Source organism: Vigna umbellata, chromosome 7, assembly GCF_029865625.1.
Source record: "Vigna umbellata cultivar VRB3 chromosome 7, Vumbellata_1.0, whole genome shotgun sequence".
Taxonomy (NCBI): Eukaryota; Viridiplantae; Streptophyta; class Magnoliopsida; order Fabales; family Fabaceae; genus Vigna; species Vigna umbellata.
In genome coordinates, this window is record NC_142171.1 from 28140928 (window position 1) to 28156758 (window position 15831).

Sequence of the window (15831 nt, forward strand, 5' to 3'; positions counted from 1 at the left end):
ATGATGGTGTAATAGTATATATATATTGATTTGTCTGATAGCAGTGTAGATGACTGAGACTAATTAATTTGGATCTGAGAGAGACACACCCCATGCAAGCAAAACCGACAAGCATGGCTATAGCAACTTTAGGAGATGCACTTTTCATTTTGGTTTGTTGGTTAGTGGTTAACGAAGTATGAATGATCGAAATGGAAATAGTGGCATTGAAGGTGTTGTAGGGCATGTTTTAATTTGTATGATTTATGTGATGCATTATTATTATTCTGCAATAATCCAAGGAAAAGGTCCATAGAAAAACTCATTCGGTTCTGACATGGATTTTTATGAATGATCTTTCTGTCCCGTGATGAGTCTGCATTCTAAAAGGGACCGTTATTGACCTATTATGCATGATGAGGGAGCAAGATCATGAATATGCCTTTGATGGCTACGTGTGCTGGCTGTCCATTATATCACCATTTTTTCAGACCACCAATTCTTCCTCACCATATCTTATCACTGCCTCTGCAGCAACACTAACAACCCTCACAATGCTTGGATAATTTTTCACTATATATCCAAAACTTAGCTCATCCAAGAGACTTATGATATCATTCTTTCATACAGTTAGATCATATATGTACTACAGAATACCTAATCCTACAACTGTCGACCAATAACCCGACGACAATTAAACCAATGCAGGACATTCTCATGCCCGTAATGACATCCGACCACTTAGTGTGGTCGACCACTAGACAACCGACTATAATAACATACGACCATGTGGCGTTGTCGTCCAGTTGAGGCTCGACAATCGACACGTCGTCCGCCCAGATCGACACGCATGATGATCGACATACAATATGCGACATCGTGATCTAGCGGTTACAAATAAACAGTTACGCATATTGGCTAACAAGCGCCGTGAATCATGGAAGTACTTGACTCAATATCTAGCAGTTATACCTTATAGATAGCCAACTCCAGTAACCACCCGAGATTTCAGGTAAACGGTTTATTTTACTCCTTTAAATATACACAGCATACCAGAAAAAAGGTACGTTTTTCCCCTAAGAAGATAGATATTCTCATTTTTCAGACAACACCCTTGTTGACTTGAGCGTCGGAGTACTTTTGCAGGTACCCAGCCCACCTTGTTCAAAGGAGACAGAAAAAAGGTAACACAGTGAAAGCAGCACAGAGAAACAGCGCAGAGCAAGTTTGTTAGGTTCGTATCTCGTTCTCCACATCCCTACCGAAACATTTTGGCGCCCACCGTGGGGCCGAGATTACTATCCCAACAACGACCACCGGAGCTATGGAAAATTCAGATACGCATGATTTGATCAGGCAACTGCAAGCGCAAGTTGAGGCACAGGCACAAACCATGCAGGAGATTCAGCGCAAGCATGCAGAGGAAATGGCGGCATTGAGGGCGCAGATCCCAACACCAGAGTTATCTGCTTCAAACAGGCAGGAGGATAACGAAGCGAGCCATCATGGGGGACCCTCCGAACGTGTTGCTGGAGGAAGGAGGGGGCCTACTCCTGCGCGCCTCACCAACCTGCTTCCATTCACGGAAGCCATCATGCAAGCGAATATGCCGGACAAGCCTCCCCCAACTCTGGAACGCTATAGTGGATCTGAAGATCCTGATGACCATCTACGCAATTTTATCGATACCATGGCATTCTACACAGACAGCGATCCGGTTATATGCAGAGCTTTCTCTTTATCCCTTAAGGGTGAAGCTTTGGAATGGTTCCATAAACTTCCCCGCAATTCCGTAGATTGCTTCGCAACCATAGAATCCTTATTCCGAAAACAGTACGCAGCCAATCAAAAGCCGGCAATGACTGCTACGGAGCTCGTCCATACCAGGCAGGAGAAGGATGAGACTTTGAAAGCTTTTATGCAGCGATATATAGAAACGGCCAGGCGAGTGCCGGATATTACTCCCACTTTCATCATCAGCAATCTGTCATCCTGCTTGAGGCCGGGGGAGTTCTCGGAACAGTTATATGCTGATCCCCCATCATCCATGGAAGAATTGCAATCCACTGTGGCCAAATTCATTCGCATTGAAGACCACCGTAATGCCAATGCCAGAAAGAAGCACCACCAAGATATCCCCAACCAGGAAACTAAAAAAACGAAGCGACCCCCCAACGACTACAGACCGGACCGAGCACCTCGGAAGGAGTCGGGGTGGATATCTAAATATGATCACTACACGACCCTCAACGCCCCCAGGGCGAGGGTACTGGAAGAGGCCTTACACACCGAACTTCTCACAGCGCGGCGAAAGACCACCCCAAAGAACGCCGATAGGAGCAAATCTTGTCGGTTCCACATGAACCAGGGTCACGACACGGAAGAGTGCAATACGGTAAAAGACGAGTTAGAACGGCTCGTCCGTGCGGGTTATCTCCAGAGTTACATCAAGGAGAGAGTTACCGCAAGAGCAACAACTCCTCGTCGAAGGGATCCTCCCAGGCGAAGTCCCCGGCGATCTCCCCCTAGAGACGATCGACACCGCAGGCGATCACGCAGTCCGCCTCGACGCATAGAGAGGGAACGCTCAGTCCGGGGCCGCATCGACACTATATCTGGTGGTTTCGCTGGAGGAGGCGTGTCGTCTTCAGCGAGGAAACGACATTTGAGACAGCTGAAATCGGTCCATATGGTCGAACGACAGGCTCGGTCGATCCCGGACATCACGTTCACGAATGCTGACTTCCACGCTCCAGACCCTGATCATGATGATCCTATGGTCATCACGGCTAACATAGCTCGGTATGATGTCAGCAAGGTCCTCGTTGATCAAGGAAGCTCGGTCAACATTTTATATTGGTCCACTTTTCAGAAAATGGACCTATCCGAGGATCTCATCGCCCCATTTAATGAGCAGATTGTCGGATTCTCAGGAGAGCGAGTAGACACCAGGGGATACCTTGATTTGCGAACTCGACTCGGAACCAGTCGGGAGGCACCTGAACTTCGAGTTCGATTCTTGCTGGTCGAGGCGAACGCATCATACAACGCCTTGCTAGGGCGTCCCTGTCTGAACGCATTTGGAGCAATTGTGTCTACTCCCCACCTCGCCATGAAGTTCCCAACAAATCATGGTACTATTTGTACGGTGAGGGCCGACCAACGAACGGCCCGACAGTGTTATGTGGCGGGGTTAAAGGTCACCCCTTTTATTCCAACAAAGAGAACAAAAGTAGTCGACGCAGCAGTAGTCGACCTAGACCCCCGAACCAATGTGGACGAGCGCCTTCATCCGCAAGGCGAAGTCAAGCTCCTATCCCTGACGAGTGACACGTCTAAAACCACCAGCATCGGCAAGGATCTCACCTCAAACGAGGAGCAGGCCCTAAGTCAGATACTGCGAAACAATGCAGACTTATTTGCATGGACAGCCGCCGACATGCCAGGAATTCACCCAGGAGTTATGTCCCACAAATTGTCCATCTTCAGGGAGGCGCGACCAGTCGCCCAGAAGAAGCGTAGGTTCGGAGAAGAAAAGCGTCAAGCCATTCAAGTTGAGATCGACAAGCTGATAAATGCCCGATTCATCAGAGAGTTAACATATACCACATGGTTGTCGAATGTGGTTATGGTCAAGAAGTCAAACGGTCAGTGGCGGATGTGTGTCGATTTCACTGATCTCAACAAGGCATGCCCCAAAGACTCATACCCCTTGCCCAGCATCGACCGCCTTGTAGATGGAGCTTCTGGTCATGTCATTTTCAGTTTTCTGGACGCTTACTCGGGGTACAACCAGATCCCAATGTACCACCCCGATCAAAGCAAGACAGCCTTTATCACTGAACGCGCCAATTACTGCTATGAAGTAATGCCGTTTGGATTAAAAAATGCCGGAGCCACTTATCAACGCCTCATGGATAAGGTCTTCCATCATCAGATAGGGCGTTGCATGGATGTGTATGTGGACGACATGGTAATTCGCAGCAATTCTATAGACCAGCACCTGCAAGATTTGAAGGAGGTCTTCGGGCAACTCAGACGATACAGCATGCGCCTCAACCCTTCCAAATGTACTTTCGGCGTCCCAGCCGGAAAATTCTTAGGATTCTTGCTCACACGTCGAGGCATTGAAGCCAACCCCGACAAATGCAGGGCGGTACTCGACATGACAGCTCCGAAGACCCTAAGAGAGGTACAGCGTCTTGTGGGTCGCCTAACCGCCCTGTCACGGTTTATTCCAAAGCTGGCCGAACACATCAAACCCATCCTGAAGAATTTGAAGAAGGGTTCCACTCAACATTGGGACGAGGATTGTGAGACTGCATTCAACACTGTCAAGCGCATCCTCACTAGTCCTCCAATTATGGCTCGACCAGACGAGGGATTCGACTTACAGCTATATATCTCAGCTTCCCAGCATGCTGTCAGTGCTGCCCTGATACAAGAAGCACCCTCCTTCAAGTTGATCTACTTCATCAGCCGTACACTGCAGGGGGCGGAGGAACGATATTCTCGAATCGAGAAGCTCGCCTTGGCCCTTCTCAACGCCTCTCGACGACTTCGCCCGTACCTCCAGAGCCATCAGGTGGTAGTCCGTACGGATCATCCCATAGCCAAGATCCTCCGCAAGCCAGATTTGGCAGGGAGAATGGTTGCCTGGTCCGTGGAACTATCCGAATTCGGACTCCGTTACGAGCCACGCGGATCCATCAAGGGTCAGCATCTGGCAGATTTCGCAGCTGACCTCACATCTACACCGGCCGACTCCCCTACCACATGGCTACTCAGTGTCGATGGTTCCTCCGACAAGAGGGGAGGTGGAGCCGGGATCGTTCTAGAAGGCCCCGACGGTGTGGTCGTAGAGCAAGCCATCATATTTAAATTCCCTGCCAGCAACAACCAAGCCGAATACGAAGCCTTGGTTGCAGGCTTATCTTTAGCCCGAGAATTCTCAGTCGATCATTTAGAGTGTCGGATGGACTCAAAGTTAGTAGTCAGCCACGTCAACGGCACCTATCAAGTCAAGGATAACCAACTGCTGCGATACTTCCACAAGGTTCAAACCTTACTACAGGGCTTCGTCACAGTTAATATCATCCATGTACCCAGGGAACAAAACGCAAGAGCTGATCTATTGTCTAAGTTAACTCATTCTAAGGAGCGAACACAGCTATCATCTGTTATTAAAATGACCCTCGACCATCCTGGGGTGGAAACTTTAGCCACCGATGTGTCGGCGCCCGTAACCGACTGGCGACAGAAAGTCAAAGATCTTATGGAGCAGCAGGACAAAGGAGGTAGCATTACGGCAGCCGACTCCAAGAGAATCGCGCGTTTTGTATGTATAGGCGACGACCTATACCGTCGTGGTTTTAGCTATCCTCTATTGAAGTGTATATCCGCGGAAGAGGCAGACTATGTGATACGTGAACTACACACCGGGATATGTGGATTTCACTCTGGCAAGCGGACCTTGAGAGGCCGTGTTCTCCGTGCTGGATATTACTGGCCCACTCTCGACCACGACTGTGAGACATTCGTCAAGAAATGCATCTCCTGTCAAGCACATGGCCATGATATCCGTGCACCTCCCGAAGACTTGCACAATATTGTCTCTCCTTGGCCATTCGCCCAGTGGGGTCTCGACATAGTGGGACCACTGCCAGTCGCCAAAGCACAAAACAAATTTCTCCTCGTGGCGGTCGACTACTTCACAAAATGGATCGAGGCGGAGCCATTATCCATCATCAGTGCACAACGAGTGCAGAAATTCATTTGGCGCCTGATCTGTCGGTTCGGTCTCCCTAAAAAGATCATTACCGACAACGGTCGCCAATTTATTGAACGCAAGTTAGAGGATTTTCTCAGCAGTTTGGGCATTAAGCATGTCACGTCATCAGTCGAACACCCTCAAACAAACGGCCAAGCCGAGGCCGCGAATAAAGCCATCCTGACAGAATTAAAGAAGCGACTCGGCGAAGCCAAGAGTTTATGGGTAGAGGAGCTGCCAGAGGTCCTGTGGGCATACAGATGCACACCCCACGGATCTACAGGTGACACGCCATTCAACTTAACATACGGCACCGATGCCATGCTCCCGGTCGAGATAGGCGAACCCTCATTAAGACGACAAATCACTGATATGTCACTTAATGAAGAGCAATTACGGACAAACCTCGACGTACTTCCTGAACGTCGAGAGGTTGCCACCATCCGCGCAGAGGCCCAGAAACGCATACTATCTCGACGATACAACACAAAAGTCAAGCCCAGAGCCTTCAAAAGCGGCGATCTGGTATGGCGAAAGCGGGGAGAGGCTCGGAAAAATCGAGCCCATGGCAAGCTTGCAGCTAACTGGGAAGGACCCTTTCGGGTCACAGAAGACATGTCGAACGGTGCATATCGCCTCCAACAGCTTGATGGACACCCAGTTCCCAATACCTGGAACGCCACTCATCTTAAATATTATTTTAGCTAATATCCGTTTATTGTTCATTTCTTTTCACAACTCTATCAAGTTCAGTTATCAAATAAAGATTACATTCCATCATGCTTATTGTCTTAATTCATTTATCAATGTTATGATGTCGAGTCCCAAGGCTGTCGTACAGGACACTTCCACCTACAAAGGATTTAAGAGCAGACCCATTAATCGATGTTCGCCCTTGAACATCCAACACATGTGGAACACACTCCCATTAATCGATGTTCGCTCTTGAACATCCAACACATGTGGAACACACTCCCATTAATCGATGTTCGCCCTTGAACATCCAACACATGTGGAACACACTCCCATTAATCGATGTTCGCCCTTGAACATCCAACACACGTGGAATACGCTCCCATTACTCGATGTTCGCCCTTGAACATTCAACACATGTGGAATACACTCCCATTAATCGATGTTCGCCCTTGAACATCCCACACACGTGGAATACACTCCCATTAGTCGATGTTCATCCTTGAACATCCAATATCTGGTAGAGGTTCACCCTCGAACACCCAGTATTTTCTTCACTCAACCATCGTTCTCAACTGTCACACGACATGTTATCAACACACTCGACACTCACACTTAGCCATCACTACCGCAAATACATTGCAGAATCAGCTAAGTTAAAAAGCAAACCGCAAAGTCACCAAACATACAAGTCGAGCATTCATAAAATTATCAAAGTTTAAACATTCATAGTCGTCAATCAAATACTCAAGTATTTATACGCAGATCATTACTACTTCCTACTCTATTACAATTGGGGGTGCGTCGCCTTCAACAGCTTCAGCAGTCTCTTTGGCAGGCTCGTCAGCTTCCTTTGCTCCCTCAGGCTCATTGTCGGCGACCTCCTCTTCATTCTCTTCCCCCTCCAGGACAGCGTCATCCGGAATTTCCTTCAAGGGCTTCAGATGACCTTCATGCACATCCTTCCGGACGTCAAATTCAGCTCCTTTGGTTGATACCTGAAGCAAGTGCTCGACTTGTCTCAAGGCCTTCCTGAAACCTCTCTTATGTTCGTCCATGATTGCATCCTTCAACTCCTCGATCAACTCATTTTTGTCAAAGATCTCTACCTTTAGTGCGTTTCTCTCTCGGGCCACTAACAACATTGAGTTCTTTGCTTGATCCAAATCCCGGCCCATCTGATCACGTTCTTGTTGAAGGGCCACGCCAGCTTCTCGAGCCTTATTCAACAATATCTCGCCCTCCTTCAGCAGTTGTTCAGTATGCTTCTGCTTGGCCTCACAGCCTGCATGGATCTCGGCGAGCTCTTTCAGCTGGGCGCGCACCTTCTCTAACTCGGACCGCATCTGACCCCTATCCGAGGCATACGCTAGATGCCAAGCCAACGCTTGTGCTCGTGTGTTCATCTCTAGTAAGCCTTCAGCAATCTGTTGTTCGCTCATGTTTTCGATCACCTTCTTCTCTGAAACATCCAAGTTGAGGTCTACCCTATGACCAGGCATGAAGGCACGATCCCATATACCCTGCGGCAGGGGGCGTTCAGTTTCTTCAACCACCTCCTTACTTTTCTTTGCTGCCTCGCGGTTGATGTCGCCTGTCTTGGATTTCCTTTTGCGCACGAGAGGCACCTCAGCTATTGTCGTCTCCGCAGCCGCTGCCACCACGACAGGAGGTGGACCAGATGGTGGCACCGGAGGACATTGTTGCCCAGCGGATGACCCTGGACGATTGCCTTCATCCCTCTCATCGTCGATGGTCTGAAACCAACTGCGACCACTTCCTTTCCTCCCCATTATCTCTGCAAAACACCAAAACCCATCCAGCATGGTCAGCAACAACATAACAAGTTACAAAAATGATAAGCAAGGACACATACCAAACACCCTCGCCCCTGCGTCGTCGAACTCGAGGCAATTAATAAGCTGACGAGAAGAAAGGGGGCGTGGCAACGCAGTCAACACACTCAACGCCTCTAATTCTTCAACCGTCATCTTATCCTCCGACCAAGAGGTGAACCTCAGCGGGTCCTGCGTCCAGTACAGGGGAAATCTAGGGTTCCCCTCATCATCGAAAAAATACTGTCGACCGACAGCGGTAATCGACACCTTAAAAAATTTTTCTTTGAAATTCCTATAGGATTGCAAATATAGCTCTAACAGCGCGTTACCCGGCTCCGAAATCAATGACACCCATCCCTTTGTGGCTACTGGTCGACATCTAAAGAAATGCAGAAACAAACCTACAGTGGGCCTAATAGCTAGTGCCCGACACACTATGGCGAAAGCCTGCACATACGCCCAACTATTGGGGTGCAACTGACTCGGTGCAACGTTTAGGGTACGCAGCACATCCATTTGGAAGCTGGTAAAAGGCAGCCTCACATACAAGTCGTAGAATAACACAGAATAAAAATAAAAGAATTCCTCAGAAGCATTCTCCCTCCCATGGCACACTCTCTCATCATCCCGGCAAGCTATCAATTTTATACAAGTTTGATACCCTAGGGTTCGCAACACGCAGCTATTTTCAATCCAGTCTGCTAACACAACCCTACTCCTAAACTGGCTTCTAAGTTCTTTCACCTCACGCGCCGCCCAGGCGTACTCATCTCCACTAATCGGAGATATTATACGCCCCCCCGGTCCTTCACCACACACATTTCCATATGTAAAAGCCTCCTCCCCAAAAGGCAATGTGGTAATTTCGCGACATTCCGCCGTAGATGACGGCCCCGGCGTCTCGCCCCCAGTGTTCTGCCCCTTTCCTTCCATAGTCAACACTAAACAAACTAAGATGAAGGAGATTTTAGGGTTACCTGATAACGTCTCGTAACAGGGTAAGCAGTGAAGATAGAAGAGAAACAATCTCGCTCAGGATGCACACTGTCAAACTCTGTTCCTCCGCAAAAGTGAATAACCTCCTTCTGAATCGTGCTGAAGAAGCCAAACCGTTTAATCGTCAGGCGCCGTCCGATCCTTTCTAATCTAGCGGCTATTACGACGCGTCCCCTCACTTCCCTACAGGAGCGGGAAAACCCAAAATTCGTAACGCCCCGTACAGCTGTCATACACTTCACACATTACTTAAAAGTCCTTCATAACTCTGTCATCACCCATTTACTCGGACTTGGGGGGCTTGTACTACAGAATACCTAATCCTACAACTGTCGACCAATAACCCGACGACAATTAAACCAATGCAGGACATTCTCATGCCCGTAATGACATCCGACCACTTAGTGTGGTCGACCACTAGACAACCGACTATAATAACATACGACCATGTGGCGTTGTCGTCCAGTTGAGGCTCGACAATCGACACGTCGTCCGCCCAGATCGACACGCATGATGATCGACATACAATATGCGACATCGTGATCTAGCGGTTACAAATAAACAGTTACGCATATTGGCTAACAAGCGCCGTGAATCATGGAAGTACTTGACTCAATATCTAGCAGTTATACCTTATAGATAGCCAACTCCAGTAACCACCCGAGATTTCAGGTAAACGGTTTATTTTACTCCTTTAAATATACACAGCATACCAGAAAAAAGGTACGTTTTTCCCCTAAGAAGATAGATATTCTCATTTTTCAGACAACACCCTTGTTGACTTGAGCGTCGGAGTACTTTTGCAGGTACCCAGCCCACCTTGTTCAAAGGAGACAGAAAAAAGGTAACACAGTGAAAGCAGCACAGAGAAACAGCGCAGAGCAAGTTTGTTAGGTTCGTATCTCGTTCTCCACATCCCTACCGAAACAATATATAAATATAAGAAGAATTAAATTAAAAAAAGAAATTGTACTAGAGTTGGACCAATTTTACTAGTTATATCGATAAAGTTAATAAAAGTAACGGTACATTACACACTTTTACATTCATTTGAGACATAATATAAAGATAAAATAATCATAAAATATAAAATTTTGTATTTTTTCAAAAAATAAATAAATAAAAAGTAAAAAATAGTAGTGTTAAATGAAGATAGAATATTTAGGTATATGAAAGAGTTAATAAATATTTCATACTAATAATAAAATTATAGCCAGATCTATTTATGAAAATTATTGATAAAGGTAATTAACTTGATATGTTTGCAGTATTTAAACAAACAAATATAGCCATGAAAATTATTGAATGGGCTATACGCTAAAAGGAATTCAAGAAATTACAAAGAACATATTATAAAAAAAATACCATTATCTCTTTTACCTATCTCTAGTGCATACCATCTGTCCAGTATGAATAACGACTAACAATGTCATCTCAAACAGTACATCTAATTCTATTGATTAATTCCTAACGTAAACGACTATCTTACTAGATTTTTGTGTTTTGGTAGAATATAAGAGATATATTATAATTAAGAGTTTTTATTTTATTCATGCATTTTATATATAGAAAAAAAATATAATAGAATATTAAATACTAATTATATTTAAAATTGTAACTTTTTAAATCTAATCAATAATAATATATTTTTATCTTATTTAAAAATTAAAAAATTTCTCAAAAATTAATTTGAATAAAATTTAATTTCAAATTCATGTTTAATTCTACTTATTTTAATTGATTTATTGTGTTATAATTTGATGGATTTTGAGCAACCTCAGATAAAAAAGGACATTGGCGAAGGATGTGAGATTTATCCATGGTAGTGGTTCAACTCCAACCATTTTGTCCTTGGAAAATGACACTTGAACAACCATTTTTGACAACATTTAGACACGCGCACACGTGTCTAAATTTGAGTGGTCCATTTTCATTTAATTTTTCCAACTGGACCACTCAAATTTAGACACGTGTGCGCGTGTCTAAATGTTGTCAAAAATGGTTGTTCAAGTATCATTTTCCTTTGTCCTTTGGCCACTACGAGAACTTTGTATGAACATGTATGTTTATTATGTTGAGAACCCCTTTTCTTTTGCCTGTATGTATGTACAATGTCATCCTGAATTGAAGATGAAGACTAATGTATTGGAAAAAGTAAGCATCTATTTCTAGCTTTCTTGAAGGATTGAGTTTGGTCTGATAGGAAAGGCTTTTGTCTTGGGACTTTCCATGTGGGGAAAGTGCTGACTACACGCCAACCAAAATCCAACTATCTCATCCTTCACACTCTTACTCACTTAAAGCACACACCACACACCACACATCACAGACACAATCACAATCTCCACGCTAATATTTTCCTTCTCTTCTTACTCATTACTTCCAAAGTACAGCTCTTTCTCCTCCCTGTACTCTCAAAAAGGTCCATTTTCTTGCATGCAACAAGACCCTCCTTTGGGATTTCAAAAAAGTTAATTATTTCTTTCGTGGCCTTCAAGTCCCCTTATTATTGCCCACCACTTGTTCTTCTTCTGTTCGCCTTGAAGCTTCTCATTTCAGTATTATTTCACCCTTTTCCCCTCAAGTTATATGTGATATATAATTTAAGAAGAGCTTTTAACCGTCTTAATGTTTTTGCTACCTTTCTTTCTGCTTCATCGTCAGTCATGAAAGGTAAAGAAACTATAGCGGCCGACATTTCTGCCTCTGACATTGGTCGATGGTGACAACAGAAACCTACTACAGCTAGCTAGCTGTTGCTGATTTTGTTTCTCGGAATTAGGAGCTTATTTCTAGCACCATGAATAGAGCAAGTGGATGGTATGTTTCTCATCTTCTAAATTCCTTCTTTGGTGGCTCTTTTAACAAACGTTTCCTACTTCCTTTAAGTAACATACATTTCCTGAGTGCTAGCCTTAACATTTACTTAGATATAAAGAAAATTATTGGAAACTCTCCGACTTGAGCTATTTGATTGCAGGGCTTTTTCTCATGAGATTCCAAGTGATGTCACCGTAAAAGTTGGCGAAGTTTCGTTTTCCTTACATAAGGTAGTGAACCAATTCAAACATAACCCTTTACAAAAGATAATATTTAAGTTTGAATTGATGGATTGAGATATAATTTGCAGTTTCCATTAGTTTCCAAGAGTGGTTACATAGAGAAAATGGTCTCGGCATCCAGTGGCGATGATGTTTCATTCATTGAACTCTATGATGTCCCTGGTGGAGCAGAAGCATTTGAACTGGCAACAAAATTTTGCTACGGGATAAACTTCGAGATTAGTGTTGAAAACATTGCTGTGCTTCGATGCGTGGCAGAGTTTCTTGAGATGACAGAGGATTATTCAGTTGGAAATTTGGTGGGAAGGGCTGATTCTTACTTGAATGAAGTGGCACTGAAGACTATTTCTGGGGCTGTGTCTATCTTACACGTGTCAGAAAGGCTCCTTCCAATTGCGGAAAAAGCAAAAGTGGTGAGTCGATGCATAGATGCTATTGCGTTCATAGCCTCAAAGGAAACTCAATTGTGTTCATCTATGAGAAGTGACATTAGCAGTGATGGCATGGCATCTCACCAGAGGCCAGTTGTTCAATGGTGGGCTGAAGATTTCACAGTTCTCAGAATTGACCTTTTTCAAAGAGTGGTAATTGCTATGATGGCAAGAGGGTTTAAACAGTTTGCTCTTGGTCCCATCATTATGCTGTATGCACAGAAATCTCTACGAGGTTTGGTAAGACTATGACCTTACTCAAAACATGGAAAACATTCAAATAAATATGGTTTTATGTATTGACTCTGTGCCAAGAAAAGATTCATTTTTGTGATTACTGTTAAGAAATAATTGTTTCAAATACGAAATCATTTTTCATTCAGTCACGTATTATCACTAATAACAAGTTTATTAAATTTTATAACAATCACTTTCGCGAAGTTATGTTTAAAATAATTTCTGATTGATTAATATTATTGACAGTACAATGAGTTCAGCATTCATGCATTCTCAGTATACAAAATTTTACAGTGTCAAACTATCAGAAATTAGTGTTGATGTGACTTTTATGATAATTATTATAAGAACTCAAGAATCGTATATGATGGTTTAAGTTGACAAGTTTCATAGCCTAAAGCTATATACATAAAGGTAAAACGTAGTTTTATGATTAATTACAACAAATAACAGTGATTAATTATCACAAGTAATCAAAATGCAGAATGATTCATGAAAATTTCTTGTTGTGGAGCAGGAGATATTTGGAAAGGGTAGGAAGAAGATAGAAATTGAGGCACAAGAGGAACACGAGAAGAGGGTTGTTTTAGAGACTCTAGTGAGCCTTCTGCCAAGGGAGAAGAATGCAATGTCAGTGAGCTTTCTTTCTATGCTGCTTCGGGCAGCAATATATCTGGAGACTACGGTTGCTTGCAGGCTTGATTTGGAAAAGAGGATGGCCCTGCAGCTAGGACAGGCTGTTTTAGATGATCTTCTCATTCCTTCTTATTCCTTCGCTGGGGACACATTGTTTGATGTAGATACAGTGCAGCGAATCATGATGAATTACCTACAATCTGAAAATGAAAAACATTCAGCCTATAATGCAGATGATGAATATTTTTCTCCTCCCCAAAGTGATATTTATGGGATTGGAAAGCTAATGGAGAACTACCTCGCTGAAGTAGCCACCGACAGAAATTTAATTGTTTCAAAATTCATCACTCTTGCTGAACTAATTCCTCAACAATCAAGATCAACAGAGGATGGAATGTATAGGGCCATAGACATCTATCTTAAGGTACGCTTCTAAACCCATGTGGCTGTATCTTCTTTTGGGGTAACTTTTTGGCTGAAACTTGGTACTACATATTAAATTATTCATCACTCTATTGGTATAACTTATATAAATTGGATTCCTTAACTATACACACACAATAGGTCATGCATGTGTTGAAATATTAATCATTAAGTGAGTGTTTGGTCTTGAGTCAGTGACCTATACTATGTCTGGATGCAACCATGGGGATGTTTCGTTTTCCCACCATATCTCTTTGTAGCTTTAAGGTTATCATTTTTTCGTCATGATAAAGGCTCTCTACGGTAGCTTTTATGTCTCAGTTATTTGGGGTGAATTCTTACAACCTAACTTAGAAAATGTATTTCCAAACACATGTTTTATCCTTACTCATTTTAAGGAGTCAAATCCAACTTTTGTGGTGTACTCAGATTACCTGTCTCTTTTTCGGGTCTTATTAAAACTTTATTTGCATAATGATGTTATTTTAGTTGGAGAGACATGGAAGGAGATCGAAATCTGAGACAGGTTACTTCATTTCCTTTTGGTAGAACACGCACTCAAGATCACATTTTGTACTTTTTACTATTTTTCAAAGCCAACATCAGATTCCCCTTCTAGAAAGCACATACACTGAGGTTTTACCACATTTGAATTGGCTTTAGATTCTGATGTCACCACATAACAATATTAAACTTACAACAATAATCTAATGTTATCAATTTTATAAAGCATCATAGATTGCTGGTGGTAAAGTAAAAATTTGCAAATCTCAGGCTCATCCAATTCTAAGTGACATTGAGAAAAAGAAAGTCTGCAGCGTGATGGATTGCCAGAAGTTATCACGAGATGCGTGTGCTCACGCAGCTCAAAACGACAGGCTTCCCGTTCAAACAGTGGTTCAAGTTCTCTACTATGAACAACAACGTCTTCGCGATTCCATGGATGGTAGTGTAGGTTGGGATTCTCCCAATAATTTTCGTGACAAGACGAATCTATCCCCCAACGAGCTTAATCCAATGTCAAACGAGTTCTCCAACTTACGAAGAGAAAACGAAGAGCTGAAACTAGAGATAGTGAAGTTGAGAATGAAACTAAAAGAGATCGAAAGATCTTCCCTTAGATCAGCATCAAGCAGTCCTGTAATATACGGTTCACCCTCCGCTGATAAGCCTCCTCTCCCTCGAAAATCGTTCATCAACTCAGTGTCTAAAAAACTTGGACGTCTTTCTCCTTTTTCACGTGGCGGTGCAGCCTCCAACCCTCTCAAAGGTCGCGTAAAACCTGACAAAAATCGACGCCATTCTATATCCTAGTATGCAGGACACAAGTTCTATCTTTGTTCTCAGAGGCTTATTGTATACAGGGCTAGTTTTACTTCACTGTTATACTCGTGAAGATTGAATTTTCATGATCCTTACGTCCAAGAACTTTAATGTGTAATTTGTAAAGGGTGGTGAAAAGTAATACAGAGTTTCTTATTGATTGCTTGCGTTGCAGCCCAGTGACTACATGATTGCTCTATGGTTCCAGAAGAATAATAAAATCAATAATTTATCTTCTGGTATCATCGGAGAAGATAATTTTTGTTCTAATCAACATGAGCATATAAACGCTATAGAGTTACTTTTTGCAGTTATGTATGAATCAACTCCTGTAGAGTTATGCGTTATGTTGAATACCCAGAAGAAAAAAAAACTTTTTATTCATTCCCAAATGCCAAATGAAGTTGTAAATTTTGTTCTGTTCCATTTAAAAGTGCATAGCT

General features: G+C 43.5%; 1 protein-coding gene across 2 annotated transcripts; it reads left to right on the plus strand.

Moving 5' to 3' along the window:
* The first annotated feature begins 11604 nt into the window (after window positions 1–11604).
* Window positions 11605–15562, plus strand: LOC124834435 (BTB/POZ domain-containing protein SR1IP1-like). 2 transcript variants are annotated; one of them, XM_088094248.1, is made up of 6 exons: window positions 11605–11834; window positions 11941–12096; window positions 12257–12326; window positions 12407–13009; window positions 13524–14066; window positions 14840–15562. In XM_088094248.1, the coding sequence occupies exons 2-6, from the start codon at window positions 12077–12079 to the stop codon at window positions 15377–15379; spliced, it is 1776 nt and encodes a 591-aa protein (XP_087950374.1). In that variant the 5' UTR covers window positions 11605–11834; window positions 11941–12076; the 3' UTR covers window positions 15380–15562. The 2 variants fall into 2 exon arrangements, with proteins under 2 accessions (XP_087950374.1, XP_047165070.1); XM_047309114.2 differs by having other exon boundaries at window positions 11605–12096.
* Window positions 15563–15831: the final 269 nt, after the last annotated feature.

Coding starts and splice junctions, on each gene's coding strand:
- LOC124834435 (XM_047309114.2), top strand. CDS start 12,077: ATGAATAGAGCAAGTGGATG. Junction 12,097..12,256: donor ATGAATAGAGCAAGTGGATG/GTATGTTTCTCA, acceptor ATTTGATTGCAG/GGCTTTTTCTCATGAGATTC. Junction 14,067..14,839: donor CCATAGACATCTATCTTAAG/GTACGCTTCTAA, acceptor TGCAAATCTCAG/GCTCATCCAATTCTAAGTGA.